Consider the following 26,870-nt stretch of genomic DNA (forward strand, 5'->3'; position numbering starts at 1 on the left):
AACAAACCTCCGCGAACTCGTGTCGCCCGGTTCAGACCTTGACGGCGAGCAAACAGATTTCTCTTCCTTAACTGAGGTTGTTTCTTTGTTTCAGAGAGCCACAGCCCTTCTCTGCTTTTCCTGTCCATGCCGACTCAATACCTCCTCTCCAGGCAATGATTTTATCGACCCACTCGTGCCGCTTCCTCTCTGGCATCCCTTCGCGCACACCTCTCCTCCGATTGTCGCCAACTGTTGTCCGATGCTAATGATCATATTGGGAGCTTCCTCTTCCTCACCTCTTCTAGAATGTCTTGCTCCACCCTCTCCCCTCACCTGGGAGTCCCAGCAGCCCCTTGAACAGATGCTTCACCCTCTCCTTCCAAATCAATTGGTAATCCTTGATGTTCACATACTTGAGTCACACCAATAAGAAAGCGGGATGTCTTGGTGTTTGTCTAAAACCTGCAAGGTTCTAAGCCTGCAGAACCTTCGTGGTAAAAGAGCAGAACAAAAGGAAACACAAGGATCTTCTATCAGAGGAATGATTGCAGCCTGGTGGTTAGGAATCTTTGTACATGGCAGTGTCAAGTTTTTCCCTATCAGTAAGGAACACATGCACAGCTTTCTTGCGAAGAGGTAGACACATAATGGAAACACCCACAACAAGTCCTTGCTGCTCTATGACGCATGGCTCAATGGTCAGGGAACCTGCCGGTGCTGTAGAGGCTCGATGGCTGTCAGCACTGCAGCTGGACTTAGCTTGATTGCATCTGCTGGCACTTTGAATAAACAGCACAGTTCCAAGTACCCGCACAGTCCTACCTGGGCCTGGGGTCTACTGCTGAGTGGGTCAGGCTGACCTGTGCGCTGTGTTCGGATGTGTGTGTAGGGACTCCTCAGCACGGTCAAATTAATTAGAGAGGTCTCAATCCGGGGAGGGGGCTCATAGCTCATAACTCCTTGTTCCTCTGTAAATCAGCTGAGCTGTCAGCCTGTAATTGTACACAACCAGCAGCAGGAAGCACCGCCGGTTCACCTCAGCATCAAACCGTCCCACTGCAGCTCCTCCACAGCATCCTGGTCCAGTTTGAGCATCGTGGTCATGAAAACACATTTCATTGTTCATCACCACAACTGATACCCGGCCTGCTAAATGCTGGGATGTTGGGACGCAAAGTTTGGATTTTTTTTCAGGTGAGTTTATGTGATGTGAACATTTTGTTCTTACTGAAAGACACACGAACATAAACACGTTGAGTTTCAGAGGGCGATGTCTGTCTTCACTTCGAAAACATCTGGAGAAGCCCACAGTTCATGGTTGGTTAATCTGATATTTATATTGGCCATCAGACTGATACTGATATATCTGCTCATACCGACGACGTGCCGATGGTCGCTGATTGACATTTACATGCATTTAAATGCCACACATCCCATAACAGATGGAGCGATGTGCTGAAACAGAGTTGGTGGAACAGCAAAGAAATTCATCAGGTCAGCCTTTTTAAATCAGTTAGGTTGTAGATAGCGTTTATACACACACACATATATTTAAGTATATATGTCAGTCAAAGTGTTCTTTGATTGACTGACAAGCTCAAATTGAACAAAAAAACTAGAGCGAGGCTACAATGTCCTAGCATCTGCGCTATGCCAACACACCCAGCGCCACCGAGTTTCACGCAAACACAGAAGGAATCTACGTTTCAGGTCGATGACCCATGATTTCACATCACTCAGCGTGTAAAAACTCTCTCACAAAGTACTTTACTTCCTTCTAAGTACAAAGCGTTCAGATCTTTGCCCCAGAACAAATAGGCAAATCATCAAAATAAACACAACCATCAAATTACCGCACTCCAGCCATAATAAGTGCTGTAAACATTTAGAAGTACATCATTAACGCGTCCAGAATAACCACTAACAGCTGGATTCTACTTTCAAGCTCAACTTTCCTGCTTTTGTTCTGAGCACTGAAACTCAGCGGATGAACACGATCCTCAGGGTGACTTGTCTACACTAAAATAATCACAGTCTAATTGGCTCGCTTAACTTCACAACAATTACAATGTAAACCAAACAAGGCATCCGCGTAGACTTTTTCCCTTTGTTGTACGTGTTTGGAATATTTTCCATTCCCTGCTTTAGAAAAACAACAACCCCTAATTACAGTATTCTTGGGATGAGTTCTGGCTGAGGCATTAATAATACATCTAGCCCATTACACATTCTGAAGACATCTTCCAATTCTTACTGCTCTTTATTCCATCTTTCCGCTATTTAGATAGTGTTTGACCACAGGACGAGGACTGTGAGAACTTTTAATGTTGAGTCTCTGACAAAGTTGGCGAGTTGCTGCTAGTCAGGTCAGACCTGGTTATGGTTACTGCAGCAGAGACGGTCTTCAGTGTGTCATGTTAAAGCGAGCTGATGAAAACTCCTGAAGCGCTGCAATTACAACAATTAAATCCAGCCCGGACGCAATGCGAAGGAAAAAGAGAGGCTTGGGAAAGAAAAGAGAGGAGACAAAGAAGAGTAAAAGCAAACCGACACAGAGCGGCACAACAAGAGAAAACAACAACAACAACAAAGCCTGTTTTGATTCTCTCTGCTAGTTTGCTTAATCAGATACAATGTGATTTGTCTGGAATATCTTTTTTAAATAATTCCCTTTACAATACAACCAAGCTGACTACAGGAAGTTTTTTTTTTCCACACACACCCACACACACACACACACAACCCCCGATAAAAAGCAGCAGAGTTTAAAAAAAGGATCACTAATGAGAAGAGGAAGAGGCGATGGTGGAGCACATTTAGATATGTACCTTCATCTTAGAGTCAGAGGCTGTTTTAATTTGTAAGCAAAGGCAGCACACCAGCAATGAGATTTTAATTGATACACATAAATAATTCCTTGTGTACATTCGCACTTCAGTCAGATTCGCTGTTTATTTGACGACTGAAATTAGTCATTATCGGGATTTGTGTTGATGTTGAAGATTTTATTTATTAATATAGCTCCCGCTTAATATCCTCTGATCCACTCCCAATTAATTATGTCAAAATCCACATCAAACTAGAACTCACACGCATATTGAGCTTCGCCTCACTTTCATTTCTCTACTCGCCAAGTGCTGCTGTGACAATAACAACAAATGAGGAATGAAAGGGAAGGAGAAGAAGTTCCTTTGTTGCTCAAATGAAGATAATGAGAGCTGTCTTTCACGACGACAGCGTCTGACTGGTGCAGGGAAAGTCTCCGCCGGTTGTTGGGGGGTTTTGTTTGTTTTGGAGGACCAGCCCTACATTCTGTAATTGTGCAGCTTTGTTTAACTCTCCTGTGCTCCAAACGGCTTGTCACAGGTAGGAAGAGTTCCACTGCAAGCGAGCCAGAAGTCTTTGTGACTAGCGAGGCAAACGCATCATCACACGCTCATCACTTGTTGTTAGCTTGCTGCTGACAAAACCCAACAATGCTGTCAGCGTGGAAGAGAGAAGAGAAGTGACAACAACATCAGCCTCAGCATCACACGTGTGCAAATGTGAGCGTGCGGCTCCCTGCACATCACTCCACAATAAAAGCACCGAGGGTTAATCCAGAGATATTGTCCCTGAAACGCAGCGAAACGAATTCAGAGGGAGGAGCATGATGAGAAAAGACACTTACTTGAAAGCTGCTGGAACTCTGGGTTGCCTGGACTTGTGTTGGCAGTCAGATCCTGGAGGAAGTGTTTATACCTGAGGAGAAAAAAAGACAAACAAGGTCAGCATGTACTCGCTGTATAGAAATATCCCTGGAAGAAGAAACTAAAATTAGAGAGGATGAACAAGTGAGAATGACTAAACAAAGAGCCACCAAATCCTCCACCATAACCACTCCCGGTTCAAGGTAACTGACATGGAAAGGACCGATTCTGTGGGATCTGGCATGGACGTGCGTGCTGGGAGAACTGTCATGATTCCATACCGAAGGGTGCTTATGGAATAGTTGAAGTTCTCAACAAGAGCAAGAACAAGCATGACAGCATGGCTAATGTGGATGTTTCTGATAGCGTCCCTCAGTGGCTTTGCGCAAGACTCAACCTGTTGTCTATCCGGAGGACAATGATTGGTGGTAGCAGTGCTAAGTGACAGTGTTGTGTTCAGGAAGCTTGTTAATGTTCTGCTTTGTTGTTCTTCACAGCTTCTGTCGGCACGAACCCAACAACCCTGCCTTATTCCAACGTCCCCGTGAGAACTTGCTGTTTCGAGGGCTGCTACTAGCTTGCTAGCTCTGAGTTTGTTGTCGTTTCACCCAGCGGGGGGAGTGGGTAATGCAGGCTGAAACAATCACCTGACGGCAGCCTCATTGCCACAACGCTGTTCCCATAAACCAGACAAATAACTTGGATCTATAATTAGTTTAACTTTAAATGTGAGCGTTATCAGTATACAACCTGGCCTCAGTTCACCACTTCACCATCGGCGCTGCAAGTTTTCCTCATCTCTGAAACATCCGTAGGAGTTTCTTTTCGGCTGCATACATTCTCCTATTTAAATTTGTTTTTATCGATCCCAACTTTGCCCCTTGTTTTGCGTATGCAACAGAGACTGTGCGGTGGTCAGAAGTCCCTGTATTCCATCTGTATGATGGATGAAAGTGCCAGAAGTGTTGAAGGAGCAGAGCAGTGACTTCTTGAACACAACTCTTCTTTGATCAGTGCTGATGCAGACAGACCTGCAGCAATGAAGGAGGAGGGGTTCATTGATGCAGACGGCCCTCAAACTGGGTTCCTCATAGGCCTCCTTTACGTGACCTTTTGGACCACGACTGTACTGACAACAGCCAACATGAGCACTAGGGGCAATGATGAAGGAAACAGGAGAATGTGGACTCTTAAAAAAGCCATCCATTAGGTCTACAACGAAGTAACTTATCCTGATTCCAGCATCACCCAGAGAAACAGCTCCACTGAAAGCTACATTCAGTTTTTTTTCCCAGAGATCATGTGACCTTGAAGCGCATTGACAACTGACATTGATTTCTACTGTCTCTGCAACTCTGTCTTTGTGCAGTCTGGATTTGTTGCTGAGACACAGCGGTGCCACGGAGCCGAGCCATTAGTGACGCTAACAGCTAACAGGTAACAGCACTGCCACTGGTTCATGTGGTGGCATGAGAAACAAACGTTGCAGTACTACAGTATACATACTACAAGAGTAGTTTTAGAAAGACAAAGGAATGCTGCCTCTTTAAATGCCTCTTGGTAAACTCAAGGTCTATCGCTCCAACATTTCACTAGACATCTTAGTTCCTACGCTATTAATAAAATGAGTCAGTGTGTTCAAAAAGAAGCAAGTGTGTGACAGAAGTTACAGCTCGTAAAGTAGCAGCGAGGTGTGCACAGCAGTGTTGGGCAGTTTGTGGCGTTTCTCATTCAACTACACGAAATTCTGGGTATTTGGGTTCTATCCCACTCACGATTTAGAACATTCCTAACATACGGGAACTCTGTCCACATCCTTGCAGCATGGACCCGCTTAGCATCATGCTGGAACCACGAGGTGATGGCGGCGGCCGGACACTGAGCCTCAGGGTCTGCCTGGTACAGCTGAAGCCAGGATTCATCTATGAGGACAGCACATCCCCCCACACGCACACGTTTCCCCCTGCAGCCAGGTCAGGACCCCAGCGGCGTTCCGACGGTTTGTGAAGAAACGATTTGGCGGATCAAATTGTTGCATCAGCAGTCAGATTGTCGCTGACGCCGGCGACTACTTTAGCCCACGCCACTCTCCCTTTATTGAGAATCTCTCGGTTTGAACAACGTCCACCATTTACAAAATAAAATGGAAATGCGGAGCAGCCTCCTACACAGAGTTCAACACCTTGTTTGTGAGGAGTAAAGTTCAAAGGTCACTGACCGTTTAAAATTGAGAATCACCATCAATGAAGGCAGCAGGGTTGGGGAATATGACCTGAAATCGAAATGACGCTTATTTCAAACCTTTACCTCACGTATAACACTGAATGAATGTTTCATACAATTTTTGACACTGGGCTTCCTGAGAAGCTCTGTTCTCTAAATACGTTAAAGCACGAACCGAATTAACTCTGCAGAGCAAGAGTCAGCAAGGAGTTCCAAATGTAAGTTCATGATTGATTCTGCCTTCAATCCCGAGCCCTACATTGTAATCTTGATTTGGTGATTTAAAATTCAGAAAGGCTCTCACATTGTGATGATTTGACTGATATTACAAATGCAATTTGATTCTCAATATCAACACACGCGATGCAGTCAAAATAAAAATGCAGATGAATTGTTCAGCCTGATCTCAATAAGGATAATCTGTTATTTTTATTATTTATGATTGATCGCCTGGACCTTGAGGAAGGCCCTGGGATGTGCTTGAAAGCCGGCCCCTGAAACATTTCTGCAGGCGCTGAAAAAAGTAGGAACAGGAGCCGATGCAGGTTATCATGATGGTGGGTCTGTGGGTGGAGGGGGAGGAGGAGGAGGAGGGCATTCCTCTTGTAGTCAATTACTGATTGAAAATAAAACGAAAGCAGAACAAGTTCCAATTAAGCCTCCTTCAATTAAGACACACTTAAAAAGAGAAATAATTTCACTTCTTTCTCTTCTTGTCTCATCTTGTAATAACAAATACATTACAGGCATTATTAGCGATGGATGCCCTCGTTCTTATTAAGAAGTGGAGACGAAATTCAAATTAAAGCAACCGTGTAACAAAAAGGGAACACTCTAATGAGCATTATTATGGCACATTTCAAATAATGTAAAGGGAACTCACTCGTTTAGCTGCCCTGTCCCGCTCATTAGCAGCTAAGCAAAGAAAAGATAATGAGACAATAACGTAATCTGAACCATATTCATAACAGTTCAGATATTCTAATGAAGAATGGAGCTTTGGAAAACACGAGCCGGTGGCGGGGTGTGCCCGCGACGCTGCAGCAGGAGCCGCTAATTCATTAGCAGCATGCAGATGACACGCAGTCTATATGCTCACTCCTTTCTTGTCGACATGTCAGGTCATGTGGGCATTTATACTTGACAGTAAAGTAAAAAAGAGATGGAGGAATCTGTCTAATTATTGTGCTTCTCAGACATGAATTAAGGATTCAAATTTGTAAATAAGAGACAGGAGGCGCTGGCAGGCTTCTTCATGGGTTCGTGAACATGGCATGGGCTTGTGGGTAATTACTCAAATTTAATAGCTTAAAAGGAGAGAGCTGCACATCCCTGGTAAGCGTAAGAAGGCTGGAGGTAGTCTTTACCCCAAACTTGAGCGATTTAAATATAACGCGAGTTGAATTCCAGTGTATCATCTTCCTCTAACTCAAAGTAAGAGAACAGAACTTGATGTAAAAGTGGGTACCAGGAAACATTGCTCCGTCAAACTCCATAAAGAGTGGAGGTCTCATGACCACGCGCTGCTCCACGGCTTCATTTGGCACCGTTGGAACTGGACAGTTGTGTTATTATCATAGCAGGAAAGAAAACATGGAGGAGAAAAGATTAGAACTCCAGTGACTGACATCAGGGATGTAAGTGAAATGATGAGAGAAAAGATCAGCAGTCTTTGTTGAAAGGCATGACGAGCAGGAGTCAAAGTCACCTGCTCGTTTGATGATGTGGCTCAAGTCATTGAGACTTTGAAACCTTTGTTTGCTCTGAAATTCCATGAATTTTGGATACAAAATGGCAGCCAGACTGCATTTGCGGCCTGAGATCAATTTTGTGCAGAGCAAATGTTATAATTTGTTCGTATTATAGAACGAGAGTTTGGCAGCAGTCCTGAAACGATGCTTTACATTGTATTTAATTTGTGTTGCGTCGGGATGCAGAGCGTTTCTCTACTAAATATTCCTATAAAAGACTTTGTCTCTTGTTTTACCTTTTTCCCTCTTGTGTGTTTCAAAATGAGAAAGCCTTTATGTGCCCCAAAGGGTTACTGACATGCAAAAATAGAACGTTCCAATAGTTCTGAACCAAGGTGTCTCTCAGAAAGAATATTTGAACATCTTTTTTTTGTTGTTGTTAAATTTCTTGACAGCTCTCACTGGAGCAGGAACTGGGTGACTAAACAATAAATATCACTTTCCTAAGTAGATAAATATATGAAAGTTAAATAAATGTTCAGCACTGTGGTTCTATGGGATGATGGAGCGTGCTCTTATTTTGAAAGGTTGCTGACAGACATGGAGGCTAGGCTAACAGGCTAGTACTCAGAAAAGAGGAAATTTAAAAAAAAAGCCAAATGAACTTTGAAACAGAACAAAAAGCAGTGCCAAGAAGATGTTGTTGAAAACAGGGATCCATTAAGTTCAGTAGTCCGGAGCCGGGGAGAGTCGAGTCGAGCAGGCAAGCACCTCTACCCAGCAGGGGTGGGTCTACTCGTGCAGATCATGTCTCCTTTAATTCCTCACTCACCTACGGCACATTTAATAAAGTTGCCTGATCAGATACGTGACGAGCAGACGGAGAAAAGCCCCGGCACAGTTTAGGGCCGAGCCACTTCTTCCGTCCACATCCTGTTGTTTTTCGGGGGGATCGCGATTTTAGCCTGACAGAAGAAACTGAATTCTGATCCGGGTGCATCCGTACATACAACAACATTCCATGTCTGCATAGGCAAGTTGATCATCAGGGTCCTGAATGCTTCCTTTCAGGTGTCAAGTGTGCTCTTTCCATACAGGGTCAACCGACACTTTTCATGCCATAATTGAGACACTTTGTTTCAATGCAGGCTTCAAAATTGGCAATGAACTGTCGGGTCAGGAAACAGACAATGCAGAACAACTTATTACGTGAAATGCAGCTTGGCACCGGCAGGCATCTTTCAGAGTTCTTTGAAAAGAAATTAATCAAAACTCTGACCTTGTTTTGGAGAACCTTACTGTGCTGAGCTGTAGGAGGTGATGGAACTACCCAAGCACATAAAGCAGTCAATTTGAAATCCCACCTTGTAGAATGAAAACAAAATCAAACATAACACACATCTACACATTTCTCAATTCTAAGCAAGCATGACAATGACCCAGGGACCTCGGGAGATGTACGGCCCTTACACAGAATACCCGCCCCCCCCCCGACGATGAGCTGACCACTGGGTCATTCCCTTGTTACACTGAATGATGCTCAGCTAAGAGCAGATAGATCCCAAGGCCTGCTGCCATCTCTATGAGAGCTGCAACTCTATTATTGACACAAACATGGCCAATACAGGCGGAATGGGCTGTTATTCACTGCCACAATCAACTTGAGACCCCATCCCTGTCATAATGGTGAACTCAGTGGGGAGGGCGTCGATGACTGCCCCAGCCCACTCTGCTGAATGCCACTTAATAAAGGCAATTATTTTATTCCTCCCCTAGTAGCAACATAAGTATCCACACTCCAGGCCTTGCTCGCCATCCATCATCCTTGAATGGTGATAAGTGACAACAATTTCCTGCTATTCCCAGCCAAGGAACCAGAGCAAGCGAAGGTGCCAGCCGTGGATGACAATCTAGCCGTGCCACTAAAATCATCATACAATTAGACACGTCCCTGGAGTCTCCTGAGTTTCACTGAGAACGACAGACCAATCAATGGCGATGATGGGATGTGCAGAGGAAGAGAGGAAGGCCGGGGAGAAAGAGGCAGACTGATCATGTGTCAGAGTCAAATACGATGCTGGTCAGCACAGTATGAGGATGGAAGTGTTCATTTTCTCTATTAGATGCAATCATCACCAACTGGACTACAGTACAAAAATAATACCTGTAACAGTACTGTGTCAGCAAACAGGGAGGGCAGTATTACTGCCACAAGAGGGCAGGGACAATTCTGAATGTGTACATTTACTGTTGAGAAATCATGTCAGGATCCAAGTCGATGCCAAAATTCTGAAAGCAGAACTGAAAGTAGTTTTCTTCTGTACTTCCAAAGATACAATCCTGGTGATGTGAACAGGACCACGCAGAATGGCAGGTGCATGAACAGGTCTCGTGGAAACTTGTGGAAAAGGTAAGGTGACGTGCATGTCCACTTCGTTTTTCTTCAGCTTGATTTTGTCATATTCTCATAAACACGTCTGAGAAGCACACATCTGATAGATGTTACAGGCGTTCACTGGCGCGTCGGCCAGCTTCATCAACAGACCTGAGTAGGGTAAACGCAACCATTAACACCAACATGAACCAGACAAGCACACAGGCGCTGCAGTGGTCTGGTGCTCAGTTCCCTGAGTTGCCTCAAGCTTGGTTGCCCGTTTTTTTCTTAGTCGGCTGGAGGAAACTGGATGAGGTCATGCTTCCTGGTCGGCCATGTTGTTTTGAAGGCGGGATCACTGCTTTGGAAGCGGTTTTTGTGGGTGACTGATCTGGGTTCCTACTTAACGAGACAGACTAAAGCCTCCTGACTCACCTGGAAACGGTGATACTTAGCACACAGGCCGTATTTTAAACATGCCGTCAAGCTCTTTCATGGATCCAAAGCGTCAGCCATACCATATCTGACACGAATCAAACAAGATCCATGCTAGCGCGGCCGAGCTCAGGTGCGCGTGAAGATGAAGCTGAAGGTCTATTTAATCGGGAACAGGAGAGTTGGGCGGTCTGGCTCTGTGATGCGTTGAATGAAGGAGCAAACAAGTTAAATTTCGGGCCATAAGACTCACAGCGTTGGTCAGACGGGTGAGTACAGCGACCAACACCTCGACGGTGGATGGTAGTTGACGGTGTTGCATGGCAACGCGGTTTGTAATGTGTGTGCATACCACACAAACCCTCTGTTACCTTCATACATGTGAGGGCTGCAGCCACGGTGGTACTTATAGTGCTACTAGCTTAAGGTCATGCTTTATTCTACTGTTGCTACAACGGAGTGGCAGGCTGTATAATTGATGTAGCTCAACAATGCTCGTTGCTATAGCGACTGTAGCAATTTATATCTGTTGTCCGATGTTAGTCTTGCAGAGTTGGGGAGGGCAGTGGCGGGTTGTGTATATCAAATGTCATGTTCTGTACACAACACACTTGAGACATTTGTCGCCTAAATGTTTTAAAATTGATCAGATAACATTATCGTTGTAGAATATTTGATTTTTGTCTCACAACGATGAGGTAACCTTACATGTTACATGTGGACAGAGCAAGGATCGCAGTTTCCAGTCTTGGTGCCAAAATTATTGATTGACAATAAAAATGAATACTCAAACAAAGCAAGCTTGAGTATTAAAACAAAAAAGCTTCATTTACAGAATTCATTTTCTCACACGGTGTAATTGGAGGGTCCCATTTGTTAGAAATGGTTTGGTTTTTTTTGCATCACTTATATTTTTTCTGAAGTAGCCAACTAACAACAATTTCTGGCATCATTGTTATCTTGCACCGATTTGGTTCCAGGAGGTTCGTGCATTGGATTTTTTACCATATTTTACAAAAGGATCAGTATTGGTGCCATCACATTTGAGGTGGAGTGTCTTACTGGGAGAGGAAGGTTGGGTTTGTGCATCCCTGCCGTGCACCAAAGCTCTTACCAGACGGGAAACTGTGTTCCAAATCATCCAGGATGCAAGTTAGCAGAAAGAAGAACAAGGGGATCGACACACTTTTCTTTTGAATACGTGAACATAAATGAGATCGACGGTAAACTGCCTCAGATGTTGGGGTGAGGGGTCAGCTCATCTCACAGACAGCTCTACCGCGTGATGGATGGATGCAACATTTCTGAGGCATGATTGTACATCTGGAGCGATGAGAAGATGAGAAGGGCCTAATTAAGATCCAAGCAAGCGGCTTGATAAACCGATGCCATGATATCTGCTGCACTGCAAAGCAGGTTTCAGCCAATTTCTCCTCTTGTTCCACTAATTAACAGGCAAGATCAAGACCGCATGAAATTACAGCCAACAATAACGGGTGCTTAACAAAAGAGATTTTGACAGTTTCTGGACATTCTGAGTGCTTACACGGGTGCTACATCCAATAATAATTACAACTGTCACAGAGATTATAGATTGTGCAATGCAGCAGGTGACTGGTGAAAGGAAAACAACCAAACAAGGAAACTACTTGAGCGTGAATTCTGTGACCTTCTCTAAAGCAGCACTGTAAGTGACGGGACAGCGGCACAACAACACATCCTTCAGCATGCGGTTTGGTGTTCGCTGCAATAAAGATTCTATACGTGGAAGCTAACTGCAGCTAATTAGCTTCCAATGTCAACTGCGCGTTGCCTTGTTATGGTTCTGTGAGAGTTTGTGATACAGGTGAGGCAATAAACTTGCATGCTAGCTTAAACCTTGAAACAAATGGACAGGCTATTGTGTTGACGCGTGATGTGTTCATGTAGACGGGCCCCCACACACAGATGCGAGCAGCCGTGAAAATAACCTGTGTTTGATAGGACGCTAGATATCGTTCAGAAATGCCCAAATGGCTCCCTTTACGATGCCTCCCCTTTTATTATTTTGTTCAATCCAGAATACCTTTGATGGAACAAAAGTCTGTATCCAGTCTAAGAGCATCATGCTTCATCATTTCAGCAGAGCAGGGAAATCTTACTGGTCAACCCGCTGGATGGGGAGATGAAGCAAGTCCTCCAGCTTAAGGTAGGCGAACTCTGGTCGGGCTTCCTGGAGTTTCTTAAAACGTCTGAAGGCCTTGTTTTTCTTCAGCTGGATCTGTAGGAAAGACATCAAGCCACAAAAGCACATTTACTTGACGCAGGTAAAGTCACAGTGGGGCTCATTCAGGAAATGTTCCTCATGTACAAAAATCATGAATTGTTTTTACACATTGCTGGAATATTTTTTAGCCCTCAATTTAGTCTTACAGACAGGAGGCAGAGACGACTTTCACATCGAACTCCTTTCTCCTTTCATCTATGGTGTAACTTTTGCAAGTCTTGGTTGTTCCCAGACATGCAAAGACTGTTAAAAGAGGTACACATTGGATGTCAGGACCAAGAAGTAAAAAGTAGGCATCGGGTTTTGCTTCATGTCTGTGTTACCCCTTTCCCAATGTGCACACCCACATATTCACAGGTTTTCAAACCCGGCTAAACCCACTTTAAAAAATCTGATTAATCTCTGCTCCTTGGATTACTGGTGAATCACATTTGATGTCAAAGACGTTGTTTTGGACTGGCAAAAGCGCTAAAATGAGAGCTAAAACTGTCCTCAAATGTAAAAGAAACATTTGTGGGGTTTTGTTTTTTGTTTTTTTATAGACTCTTCAGTCTTACATATTAGGACCAAAAACTCTGATTGGCAAAAAAAAAAAAGCAACCCATCAAAACAGGGCTTGAAAAAATAACAGATTTTACTGCTTGGACTCGACTTCATCTGCTTCATCTTGTTCTTGACAGCGGGGTTTGAAATGAATCGATCCTTTCTAAAGGAACAACGTGTAAGAGACAGAGCGTGTGTGTCTTGTGTTCTGCGCCGAGTGACGCCATGAGCGATCTGTGTGTTTATCTGCTAATAGTATCTGCATGCAGCTTGTAGAGCGGATGATGGACATGACACTACAAATGACGACCCCTGAATCCAGATGCGACAAAGCCACAAGTCATCTTGTTGTTACTCATTATGCTGGGCTGGAGGGGCTCAGGTGGGGGGGTGGAGGATGGAGATGTCATTAAATATGCATTTGCTCCTCGTGTCACCATGAGTATGTGTCAACATTTGGAGGATGTAAACCCTCTTGCTTGGGGGTGTTTCTTCATGTCGGGGGAGAAATCTGTTAACACGGCGATGGTGTTCAGACTCGAAGCATATTTGGTGACAACAGTGATTCCGCATAATGCAGGTTGTTAAATTTTAGGCCGGGGTTTGAGTTTGAATCATATTTATGCCGTACTTGTGTTGAAGTCCTTACCTGTGGCAGGTGGATGTGGACATGGCAGGCAGGAGGTGAGTGGGCAGAGTGATGGGACAGTGGGAGAGGAAGCACTGCTTCAGCTGAGGAACTCAAGTCATTTAGAAACCTTGGAAAGTTCGTGACTGGAATTTGATTCTGAAATTTACTGACTATGACATGAAACCAGTGTTTCAAGCTCTAGGTTTCATACTCAGGCCACCTCACACGGCACCCAGAAATCTAGCAGTTGTTAGTGTGTCGAACGCTATGATGGGGGGACTTGCATTAGTCGTTATTCTGCCTTCATGAGAACCCTTACAACTTCAAAATCTGCAAGATTTGATGATGATGAGCTGATGCTTTCTGCTGCTTTTGTTTTTGTTATCGTGTTTTTTGAGATCTTTGATTCATTCGTTCCAAACAGTTTCATGAATAGCGGAAAGGACTTTGTCTGTTTTTTGGGTGGTTTTTTTTCGATTAAACTGTTTATTTGTGAACTGCTTTTAATGTGAAGCGTTTGGCTGAGACCTGAGAGCCGCAGAAAGATGAACACAGTAAACTGTAAGAACAGAATATCAGCAGCCTTCGGCTTCATTATCAGCAACTGTTGGCTACAATCATTCACTAAATGATGTTAATGTTTTCTCACAATCTCATGATGGCAAATGAATACAAAACCACAGCAATCAAATGGCTGGAGAACAACTGTTACACATCACATGATACTAAACTGTTCCAAATACCACAATAATTCTGAGCCCATCCTAATTGCATTCCAACTATTGGAGTATTTCTCCATGAAAACAATGCAAAAGTATTTAAAATTCAGTAAACAAATCTGCGTTAGACTCATTGATCGCCTGCGTAAACGAGCACACCTGAGAGTACGACCCACTCCGCTGTTCAGTCATTCATAAGGAATGTCGATCCGGAGGAGAATCGATGCGCACTTGGTGGGCTCTGTCCACGATCAATGCAATTAGTCAATGATCTGCAGACACTTCCTTAGTCTTAATTAAGACATTATATTTGCAGCTTTGGTGCACAGCTAGCAACTGATCGGTGGTGTGACTCGTCCTCCCTCAACAGGCCCGACCAGAATCCAGCCGGTCTGCCTGGCCTGAGACGCTTCTTTCTTCCGTTATTCAGTGAAAAGCTCCTCTCAGGAGCAGCGTCCCTCTTGACTGGGTCAACTGTACCAGCGAGAGATTCCTGCCCACATAGCTTTTGCATTTTTAAGGAGGCAGTGTAACTGGGTGTGACGTAGCCAAGTGGTTGAGAAGCAAACAGTGGAATGTGATGAAGAAAATGTCCATTGACGTGTGCTGCGCGTGGAAGCCTGTTTGATTTCACCCTTTGTTTGTTGTAGACTCCATCTTTGAATAGACTTTTACCATCATGAGAGACAAAGATCACGAGGACATTACAACAATAGCTTATCAAAAAAACCTTCAAGTTTTAGGTTACTTATTTATTAATTGCCAGTGTTTACTTTGTAAGCAGGTTAATCTATCAGTTTGCTCTTCGGGACACGACACACAGGCACATGTAGAGAGTCGATTCAGACACAGAAAATCATCTTTCTGGTCCTGCCGCCGGATTAACTCACCTTTTCAACGCACTTGGCAACCGAGACAATATCATTACATCATCATCTCTTCTGTGAGGAAGAAGCTCTGTTTCATGCATCGAGTCTCTTTCCAGTGCTTTTGCTGTATTTTGCTTTAGTCAATACACCAACTTATCCATCTCAGCCAACTGTAGAAACCTTTGAGGATGTTCTTTTCTGTATTTGTGCGCAGACTGAAGTCATGCAACACACCTATTGCCTCTTTTCTCCGAGGACTGTTGCAAATTCAAAGGATGAACCCGGCACCTGTCCTGACCCCACTCACACACCTGTTAGCAGATGAAGCCTCGCACCCGCTGCAGAGGTAGGGTAGATGACCACCTTCCTCAAAATAAACCACATCATTAACATGTGCTGATGGAAAACGTAGCTTTGCCATCCTATACTAGAATGAAATACTTGCAGGACGGCTTTGGTACCAGTGACAGTGGTGGAATTGATAGTGTCAGCAACACAGAATCCAATAACCACATATGCATTTGTTATTGTGCTTTCAGGCCAGACATTCCAGGATATATTAGCCACCGTCCCCACAGGGATGATCCAAATCAAATCAAATCTAACATATATTGACCAGCTTGTGAGGCGCGGCGTGTGCACCTACCCCCAGCACTTTACTGGCATTGTAGATGTTGTCCACGTAGGCGTTGTAGTGGTGCAGCTCAGGACAGAACCGGTCAAACCCTCTGCCAAAGTAGCCATTTTCCAAGTGCACCAGCAAAGACCTACAAAACACAGGAAGCGTTTTCAAATGCTGTTGGGCTGAGCTGACGGACGATATCACGTCGTCTGTTGTTTCTGACTCTCCAGCAATACAGAAAATGAGCGCGCAATGTACAATACACACTATATAAGACAAACGCAGATTCCATAAAAGACTAACAATGTACATTAAGAGTGATTTGATCACATGTGAGAATGAAACTGCAACGCCTCAGTCCAGTGCAGGATTTGTAGATCTGGAGCATCATGCAGTGACTAACTGAGGAACCAAGAGGAGCAACAGCACGGCCACCACAACTGGTCGGCTCTTTATGAGGGTCGAGGCATGAATGAGTTCCTCTCTGGTACGTCTGGTCAGCTGCTGGACGGGAGGAGATGGAAAAATCCTGGGTTTGAGGAGTTCTCCCTGACTGTTTCCTGGTTCTGGGTGGGAGGGGAGGCGCCAGTCTGCTCCGTCCAGCGCGTGATGGACAGTTGGCCTCAACGCGTCCTGACCACCAAACCTCCTCGGTCACCCATGAAATCAAATCCTCTGTTCCCCGATTTTTATGATAGGGGTCTTGGGTACCTCAGAGAGATGTGAAGATCTCCACATTTGATAATTTTATGATATAATTTAACATAAAAAAACCACTTTAGATTGTTGATGACATTTCTACCAGCAAATATGTACAAAATTGTATGATACATTCGTCAAAGATGATTCTGCTGAGGATTTTCCTCTCTGTTGGTTGTGGATCTTTGTCATCACCTCACACTCACCAAAAGTAGGGCTGTACAAACCCCGCAGTCTATTGCTGCATGGGTTTCACTGCACAACCCTCATGAGAGGTCGTTTTCAGAACTGCATGGCTGAAAATTCAGCACAGCGGTAAAACATTGAAAAAAAGTCACCATTTCAATGTTGTATTCAACAATCAGTAATTAGGTCTCGGGCTCCGTACACGAGTGTGTCATGCCACCTTAGCCAACATCCTTCACCGGGTCACTGTCACTCAACTGTGGGGCTTGCAAACAAGCAGGCAGACATCATTACTGAGTCACAACATCCTTACCTCACACAGGACATGGCGGAAGTAACTATTTCAATGTGCTGCATATTTTTTGTGCATCACAGACCTTTGACACATTCATTTCCCAGCACTCCCCCAGTGCACATTTAGCCTGCAGTCAAACCACATTGGACTTTGAGTTGGTGCACATTACTGCCTGAGAATGCACCACTGCTCTGCATCAGTGGGAAGAAGCTCAAATAAGGCCAGATTACATCTGAAGTATCATTTTCAGCAAAGGCACACATGTTTAGGGAGAGTGCGGAGGTTGAGCAAAGTTTAGAGGATTGCTTCCCGGTTAATGGGGGGGGGGTTAAGCAGACGAGGCTCTGTAGTGTCATTTGTAGGCCTCTCCCAGTGGGTGACATATTTACTGGGACCCAGAAGGTGCGTCTACCTTCAGGGCACCCAGGGCCACTTTGTAGTGAGAACATGCCTGCTGAACTCAGGAACAAAACAAGTGGATCAAGGCAGAGGAAAAGCAGTCGTTCAGCCTGTCAGGCACATTACAGTAACACGGACGCAATTGGTTGGGGGTGTTGACACTTGTGAAGGAGCTTGTTATCCAAACTTAGAGGAAGTACCACACACACACACACACACACACACACACACGCGTGCGCGCGCACGCACGCACGCACACACACACGCACGCACAATTCTACTCTCTAATGATGTTCCCAGAGACTTCTGTTCGTACATGCTGTAAGAAGGAGCACATTGCCGTTGAAGTTGATTTAAATAGATTTTAATGAAGTTGCACGCCAAGGTAGCCTCTGTTCATAATCAGGAGATGCAGGAGCAGCCGAGAGAGTTCTAACGAGGGCAAAGGGCGGGAAAAACTGTGTTTCCGTTTTTTTTCCCTCTCTTACTGCCAGAGGCTATTATGATAAATATGAAATTATGGATTACATTTTTTATACTTTTTTTCACAGCAATTAAATTGTCTGGCCATCAGCAGCAGGAGGGAGATAACATTAGCATTCCGTGTGTGTCACGTTAATCCACATTAATTCCAAGCAGTTGCGGCATCTGGGGTGGATACAACCTCGACCAAACAATTCAGGCTGAGGCGCCTTCATTTGGGGAAGGCTTGAACTGAGGAATACTAATTGTTAGGGCAGCATGTTAGCATCCACTAAACATAAATGACTAATTAATAAAATAAACATAACCATAAAATCACTGAGACAAAGCAATAAAGCAGCATTTTATTGATCAGCGCTGACAGAGTGACTCGTCACTCCAAGTCTAAGCTACCGCTCATGCTAAACCTATCTCACCGTGACCCCTCCCCCCCTTCCTCTCAAATCCATTGTGGGTTTTATTCTCCTTACGGGATCCACTGACAGGCCTTTCAAGTCTTATTCCTGTTTGTCATGTTAGCAGCTGGGGATAATTGGGTGGGTGCTTCTGCTGCCTGTTCTCTGCTCTCCATAAACAGTCAGCAGCAGAATGAATGGCGTGGCATACCAATATATTCACATGTCTCCCTCTCTAATGTTGCTTGGCGATTCTTAATGAAGGTAGAATTAACTATTCCCTCTACACTTCTGGAGTTCAGTAAATAACAGCAGCAGCATCGGACGGATGAAACCTCACACTAATACACTCTTTGTTTTCTTGTCTATGTTCACGCGTCACATCCACACCACTCTGGCCTTCCAGTCCACCTAAAACTGAGGGTTTTGGAAGCCCTGTTGACACCACTTTAATTTTAAAAGACCAGGATTGTGATTTAATCTGAATAGTTCTCAGATTGAATCAAACCTGTTTAATATTAAACCAAACACAGGATCAGAATATTGAATTTCACCCCGATGTTTTGCACTTGATTCAGGCCTTTCACCGGGGATGCAGAGCTCTGATATTGATATCAGGTATCAGCCCTATAGTGACTCAACCAGCTGGATGGAATACTGGGGAAACCGCTGCCAATCCATTCAAGGAACATGTCAACTTTTTGGGAGCTACACTCCGTGTCCATCCCTTTTAGCGTCATACAAGCAGACAGGCGCTCTTCTCTCCTCTCTGCATGCATTAACCTCCAGACCCCCAGCAGGCGCATGCACACCTGCACAGCAGCGAACATACAAGCGCAAAGTCATGAACTGCATCAGTGAGTATGTGAAAGTGGTCCTGAGTCACTTGTGAGTTTCTGACTCAAGGAGAGAATAAACAGTCAAATCTGCCAGAAACCAGCCAACCTCTAAAACATCCGTGTCTTTAACCGCGCCACAATGACGCTGCTCCTCATCTTTCACTTCTGATGCTGTTCTTCCACTGCTAGTTGCACGGTATCACCACCTCATCGATCCCTTGCATCTTCTGTTTGTACCAACACAGCTTATTTCTGTGCAAACTCTTACTTTCATGTTACAAAAGAAACCAAATTTTCAAATGTTAAATGTTGTTTAAACACAAGCAGTTCAAGAACTAATTCAGCTTCAAGGGGAGAGCCTAGAGCCTGATTTCAATGAAAACGATTCAAGAAAGCGTCGCAAGTGACAAGCTAGTCAGTCCCAAATAATTGCAGGGTTCACGTATGAAAGATGGCTAAAAAAGTCATCAGATATCCATCTAGGAGAGCTGATTAACATGACTATCACCATCACTTATGCTTGGCGCTGCCACTTAGATACTCACTGTGTACCAAAGTGAATGGGAGAAAATAGAATATGGGGAAATATATAATCACTCTCCGAGCAGTGATGAATCAGTCCCGCGCTAACACTGTCTCTCCCTGGACCTTTTTTTTTTAATGGAGTGCTTGCCATTAGGTTTCAACCATTGATTCAATAAGGGGCTCATAATGAAGATGTATGAGAACTGTGGAACCATTTATCCAATACATCAGACTGTGTAATTCATACTTCAGTCTTCATTGTAGCACTCTCAACAAGAAAACATGTCACTCTGCAGAGGATGAGGGCCTGAGGGAACCCACACGGCTCATTATTTAGCCTGGAAATGGTATTCCCCATCAAAGGTACCCCACACACACTGCCTCCTGACACGCAGCGCAGTCGGAGGCTAAACTGTGGATGTCTCGTCCATTACATCGCCGAACACCTCCGAGTGTCACTCAGACAGTATCATTACAGTCCGATGTTGAATTCAAGCTTTCCACTCACTCTCAACAGCAGAGCACATTTACCATAGACGTCCTCGCTCTTTAAAGTATAATTATTAAGTGAATAGAGTTTGAAACCAACTGTTCTCATCTCGTATTCAACTACATTAAAAAGCGTTGCTCGTAAGTGTCGAACCCTATCCCATCACCAGGAGGAAAAAAAGCACTCGTTTAGATGAACGTTCCTTTTCTCAGTCTCAAATATTGGGCCAGAAATCGGCTCATACTGCAATAAAAAATCGAAATCTGTCTCTGCAGAAGCAAACACTGTGACCTCCCAGTTCACTACTCGTTCTCTACCGCACCTCGCCAAATGCTCTCCAGTGATTAAAACTGCACAGTTGGTTTGTGTGTACATCAGCTGGAGGTCAGAGGGACCATATTTTAATTTAGGGGGCAGACTGAAGACAAACCAGACCAAGAAACATGGGTTTGATGCTATTAAGTACTTGCTACCATTCAGCCCTAAGATCGGGACCTGAGTTTTTTATTAGAAGTACTAGTATTTCTTCTTTACATACTGTAGAATCATCAAAGTTTGGCTCCTACCTTAAAAAATTCCAAATATATTGGTTTTGGTATTTTTTTTTTTAAAAAACAGCAGTCCCAGCTTGTTTTCCTACTTTATTGATTCCTGATTCCAAAGCTGAAAGCAGTCGCTCAGCGTGTGCGTCTCTACCTTCAGACCCGCAGCCGCCCAACCCAACTTTTCAAGTCTTTCATGTGAACTTGGAGAGTTTAAATATTGCAGGAACTGGACGGCTGGATCAATCTGACATCTAAACACGAGATGAATCCAGCTCGCCTGCGCTCGGCCTGCCGGTTGGCCACAGTGACCCCTGAGATCACCAGCAGCTCAGGTAAGCAATGAGAATTAATCAGAGTTCGGCGGTAATGATAAGGTTCTCCTGTGATATCACCTGGAGTAATTATACTTGATATACACTAATGTATCCGCGGGGGGGAGGAGAACACAGACGCTGCAACACAATATCCCTGACTCCCGCTAATGGTAAAGATAAGAGCTACGCTTTAATAAAATAAAAGTTTATCATGAGTGCATTCTTACGCAAGGGACAAACTGCTAATCCTCTTCCCTTTACACAGCGTCCCACCACCCTCTTCAAAGCATAGCTGCTCCTAAATTATTCAGAGGATACTTACTGGTTTACTGAATGAATGGCTTTAATTGAACTGAAGATGCTTTCGCTAATGTCCTGCCTCAGGGTTCCTTTGGCCTTCAAGATCTCCACAAAGTACTGTGAGAAATAGAGAGGGAGACACAAGCTCAGCATCAGAACCAGCCCGTCTCTAGTGCCGTCACCAATGAACATCGAAGGGCTTCGTTTTATGAAAAGAAGCTGCTTTAATATTGACATCTGGATTATGCTAAACAATGAGGGTGATTGTATTATTGACACCGAACCGCCGCCTTCAAACAGAGCGCCTGGTGGCGTGATGCGATGCTGCAGATCCGCGTGGCTCATGCGAGGAGCAAGTGCAGAGGGTTGCTGTTGTCACAAAGCGACAGCTGGGTCGGTCTCAAGTCATTTGAAGCGAAAATGGAATTAGCGAATTGAATGTGCACTTGGCCTAAAATGACTGCTAATTGGAGTGAGCGGGCGGAGTGTGAGTAATTGTGTAGAAATTAGGCGACACTGGTGGGTGGTAAAGTCTGTTCTCTACACAGGAAGTAGGACTGCAGTGAATATGCGACGTACAGCAGAGGAGAAACACTGATGCACGTGAATATGTCGCCCCTGCAGCAGATGCAGCGTCTTTATTCACTGAACATTGTTATTACTGAACGTCAAAGACACTTTTTTATTTATTGCACCCTGGAATTATGAAAAAAAAAAAAAGTGCACTCACTTCATTTTCTTCATGGAGAACATAATTATGAATGTTGTAACCCTTCATATAATACAAGACTGCATCAATACAACTAAGGAGAAGCTTATCAATAAGCTTGTCTGGCTCCTAACATGATGGACGGCGAGAGGCGCCCCTGTCAGCCGGCAGCCAGCGTACGTACAGTGGTGACCAGCTCCAGCTGTTGGCAGTAGCGCTGTTCTGTCTTCACCAACTCTTTGGCTGTTCGGCAGCGTTTCCTCTCCCAGCGCTCCCTCTGCTCCTTGATACTGTCCCGCACGAGTGGATCGGATGGACAGGGAGAAAAACTCATGGTCGCGGTGGCGAGGACAACCCTGTGAAAGATGCGCGCAGGAGGACAGAGACGGGTTAAGAGACAGCTCGGCACTGAGGGGCCAGTTATGTACGACCAGAGTTGGACATCTTTCCAAGTCAGAAGTGGCGTCGCTCCTCCTGACTGGAACCCGGTCTGGGTTACTGGGACGGTGGGCAGTACTGTGAACATGTCTCTGATTACAAATCCGATATTTATCTGAATTCATTCTGACTTGAATTCAGCAGATTTCAGTCTATAAAAACACCCTAAAGGGAAAGCAAATGGATCAGAAGTGCAGGTTTAAACTGGCACTTCATCAGTGAGTGGACTTAATGGTCCTTTCAGTCGCGGTCGCTCTCCCTTTCTCTCCCTCTTTGCTATCATCACTGTTGAGGAAAGAAAACAATCAGTCTTTTATTTATAGGCTATTACAAGTGTTTGGGAAATAAATTAATGGGCTCTATTTTTCAAATTCATCATTTCTGTCAGCGATTTTCTTTTTAATCTCATGTAAAAACAAATGTATCCAGTCATGAGCGTCGATAGGTGGACCTGCTGTCGCTAGGACTTGTCACGGAGGGGTAACTGCACGATCTGGGCTGGAGACACGTTTCAGAGGATTGTTCTGACCATACAGTGAAATCACGTCAAACTGGCTACACATCCGGTGTTGCCAAAAGGGGCGCGCCCACTGCCCAGTAGCCAGTGGTCACTTCATCCGACCCCGTCCAGGCTAGCGTCCTCCTCCCTGCAGCCCCTCATTAATGTCATCTCCGTGAGCTGCAGAGAGCCCAGCTTCAGCAGCAATTAACCCCTGGACCGTCCCAGAGGAGCCCTGCACTGTAAACAAGAGGGCGGGATCAATACCAGCCAGGGTACAGCTCTCCCACTGAGACCCTCACAAGGTGAGCCTGACGCTCGCTGTGGAGATGAAACGCTAACCTCCTATCAGCACCACGCCGACTGATTTTAGCAGTCTGATCGCAGCATCGACCCTGCTAGTTGATAGCTCAAGTCACACGTTTATGGTCATTAACTTCATTACAAGCACACAACTTGCCAACATTCTGCCCGTCGTGAGCAGGGACACACAATTAATCCAGATGTGATCAAACCCCAAAGTGACCTGCTGCGACGGTGAAGGGCTCGTTTGTGTGGTCAGGAGTTGAGCTGCGGCTGGTTCTCTCCCTCCACGTCACAGGAACCACCTGGGCGTACACAGGAGAGGGACTCTGGCGGAACACAGGAGAGGAACTCTGGCGGAACACAGGAGAGGAACTCTGCCGGAACACAGGAGAGGAACTCTGCCACAAGAACTGCAGTTGGGCACTTTCTCCACATCCAGCAGCACCGGCGGTTTGACAGTTACGTCCCCAGTGGAAGGTGTTTCACGTCTTCATAAACTAAATTCACTGTCTCACACGAGTCCACAATAACACAGTATTTGTATGGTTCGGTTCGTACTCTGAAAGTGGCAGTACTCCTCCCTGAACTTCAACCACCAAATGAAAGTACTACAACGAGGCCGACATGAACGCAGTGTTAAAGTTGAGCAGTTTTACCCCCTCCATGACGTAAATGTCCGTCAGTGTAACAGAGTGTTAGAGACACTCACCTCCAGCTAACGACTCCTCTGTTTGAGCGAGGCGCTCTTTTCGGTCGGAGCTTCCTACTTCCGCGTGTCACGTTGACGCGCATGCTGATTGGCGGCTCCGCCCTCACGTGGGCGCAGCTGGCGGGACGTCGTCACTCCGAGCGGCCCGGTGCGTCCGGGCGTTCGCCTTGATGTTTGAACGGGTGACGTCACGGCCATGTCTGAGTCAGTTCTTTGGAGAGACTGACCGGCTCACGCGGGTGTCAAACACACAATGTTGTGCTGCTGTCGCTAGGTGACTGTTATGCTGTTATTTTTTAGTCTCCAGCTTTGTTTTCGGGATTTTCCTGTTTTGTTCTCCCCTGTTCTTGTGTCTGCCTGTCTTTGTGTTTTTGAGTGCATGTTTGTGTCTTGTATTTCTTGATAATCCAGCTGCAGTTAAAGTAGAATGAAAGAGAAACTAACGAGAGTCCCTGAGCGTCTCCATCTCCCTCCCAGACCCTCAACAGCTTTGCAGTAAATGTCTGAGAGTACTTGGTTTTTTACTTAAAGACACAACTGAACTGCCAACAAGTGGCGGAGCCCTGATGATGTGGGAGTGGCTCCTCCAGAAGAAAACACTGCTCAGCAGTTTGCAGCTCATTATGAGATAAAAGTGATGCCCTCAGTAATCAGGCCGTGACGCAGGAGGCTACAGTGTGAAATCCACCAGGACTGAGGACTTTCAAGTGAAAAAATAGGATGCATTTTTCTGGAGCGTCTCCCAGGCTGCCGCTCGGGTTGCCTGCAGGTCCACGGAGCAGCGAGAACACTGACATCTAGTGCTGATAGGAGCCGCGCCTGCCGCAGACAGCACCGCAGCACGGCTGCTCTCGCGCCTCTGCTCTTCAATATGGAACTCAATAACCAGCTTCCCTCGCGCAGGTCGGGGGAGGAGTGTTCATCGCTCCACACTCAGGGTTTGTAGAGGGACCCTCCAACGCTGGATCAGCAGGGCTGGCGAGGGGAGGTCTGCACTCACCGGACACTGAAAGAGAGGCTTTGATGGTGGGAAATGTTGAACTTGGACAATTTTGGCACGTCATCAATATATTTCCATATGTAGGAAAAAACATTTTGATCAGTAAAAAAAGATTTACAGATATCTCAAAATTATTTCTAGATATCTACAATTAAATTTCAACATTGTAAAAGGACCCGTGAAATGTTTACTTCAGATTTTAAAACTTGTACGTTCAATATTTCTGGATCCAGCATTTCATCAAACATTCGCCAAATAACCTTCAGATTTATTAGACATAGAATGTGGAGTACAAGTAATGCATGACATCTGCTCCGGTCCAGGACCCGTCCTCCAGGGACCCGTCCTCGACCCGTCCTTCAGGGACCCGTCCTTCATTGACCTGTCCTCCAGGGACCCGTCCTTCAGGGACCCGTCCTTCATGGATTCGTCCTTCAGGGACCCGTCTGTCATGGACCCGTCCTTCAGGGACCCGTCCTCCAGGGACCCGTCCTTCAGCTCCCAGTCAAAGCCCAGATGCAGGGATTCAGCTTTGGGACGTAACACGGACCTGGAGACGCTGTTACACTCTCACCTGTGCTCATCACCACAATTTAAGCTCTTCCAAAATGCAGAGTTGTCGTTGTCAAGATTTTAACTGTCCAAGCAAACAGACTCACATTTTTCTGCACGACCCTCCAAGTGACAGAAATTAGAAACCAGGATTCAGGATGGAAACTAATTTGGGGACGTGTTCCGACACCCGCGGCAGAAATCTCCCTCTGTCTTCGGCTCCGTTAACTCAACAAACCATCACCTCAAACCTGACTGCTGATGTGTGAACTGGACATCAAACGGCTGGTTAGTTTTGTCAAATAAGTGAGAACCAGTCACTCTAGTAAGAGACGAATACCCCGTGAAGTACACGTCTGGCGAGGAGCGAGGGCAGGACCCAGGCTGTTATCCTGCAGGACAGTAGGTGGAATGATGGAGGTCAGTTTTCTGATGTGTGGAATCAGTCAGGGTCGTTACACACACACACACACACACACACACACACACACACACACACACACACACACGAGGGAGGGGACACTATGGGAACACAAGAGGGAAAACTCCCCTGATCCTGAGGGTTCTGGGGTCTGAGACGAGGGAGCCGCCAAAGATGGAGGTCAGTCAGGGAGGTTCTCTGACGTGGGATCATGAGATCATTTTCAAAAGATCCCAACGGTGATCCAGTCGACCCGATGAAGCCGTCGCTGCTGATCTCACTCCAGTGACCAACGTGTCGATCAAACAGCGGGTCGCGACATTTTCATAAAAATGATGTGCAGTTTGACACAGGACATTCTCATTAATTTCTCAGGAAATATGACAAGAACCTCTGTGCTCTTCATGTGCACTTCCCCAAGCCGCCACCAGGAGCATCTCCTCCACGTAGGTTCACATACAAACATTGCAGATGAAGGTCATTAAAGGTCTGAGGTCTGTGGCGTGGACGGAGGCGGCACGCCGCCTTATTTGCTCTCGAACCCGTTCATAAATGCGACTACAGTTCCACATGCAAACATTAAATCTGACCTGCCATTCACCTTCAAGAGTGACGGCTGCGGGAGGGCGGGAGCCGAGGTTTACTCCGGTTTAATGTTTTTCAATTTCACATTTCTGTTTTCACGTGCTATTTAATCACCTGTCAGTAGCAGAAGAAAATTC

The 26,870-nt window shown here is 45.3% G+C and overlaps 1 protein-coding gene across 5 annotated transcripts in view; it reads right to left on the reverse strand.

Annotated features, from left to right (window-relative positions):
* arhgef39 (Rho guanine nucleotide exchange factor (GEF) 39) overlaps positions 1-24,358 on the reverse strand; it is a 42,841-nt gene extending 18,483 nt beyond the window's left edge. For 2 of the 5 annotated variants that reach the window (XM_086202392.1, XM_086202391.1), the window contains exons 1-6: positions 24,176-24,358; positions 22,408-22,579; positions 21,537-21,631; positions 16,069-16,189; positions 12,536-12,654; positions 3,653-3,723 (exon numbers count right to left, since the gene is read on the reverse strand). In XM_086202392.1, coding sequence (XP_086058518.1) covers positions 3,653-3,723; positions 12,536-12,654; positions 16,069-16,189; positions 21,537-21,631; positions 22,408-22,579; positions 24,176-24,258 — 661 coding nt within the window. In that variant the 5' untranslated portion in view covers positions 24,259-24,358. The other 3 variants (XM_086202394.1, XM_086202396.1, XM_086202393.1) reach the window with 3 other exon arrangements.
* Between the last annotated feature and the right edge of the window lie 2,512 nt (positions 24,359-26,870).

Source organism: Aulostomus chinensis, chromosome 4, assembly GCF_037954235.1.
Source record: "Aulostomus chinensis isolate RoL2024-O1b breed Wild chromosome 4, RoL_Achi_v1.0, whole genome shotgun sequence".
NCBI classification, from domain to species: Eukaryota; Metazoa; Chordata; class Actinopteri; order Syngnathiformes; family Aulostomidae; genus Aulostomus; species Aulostomus chinensis.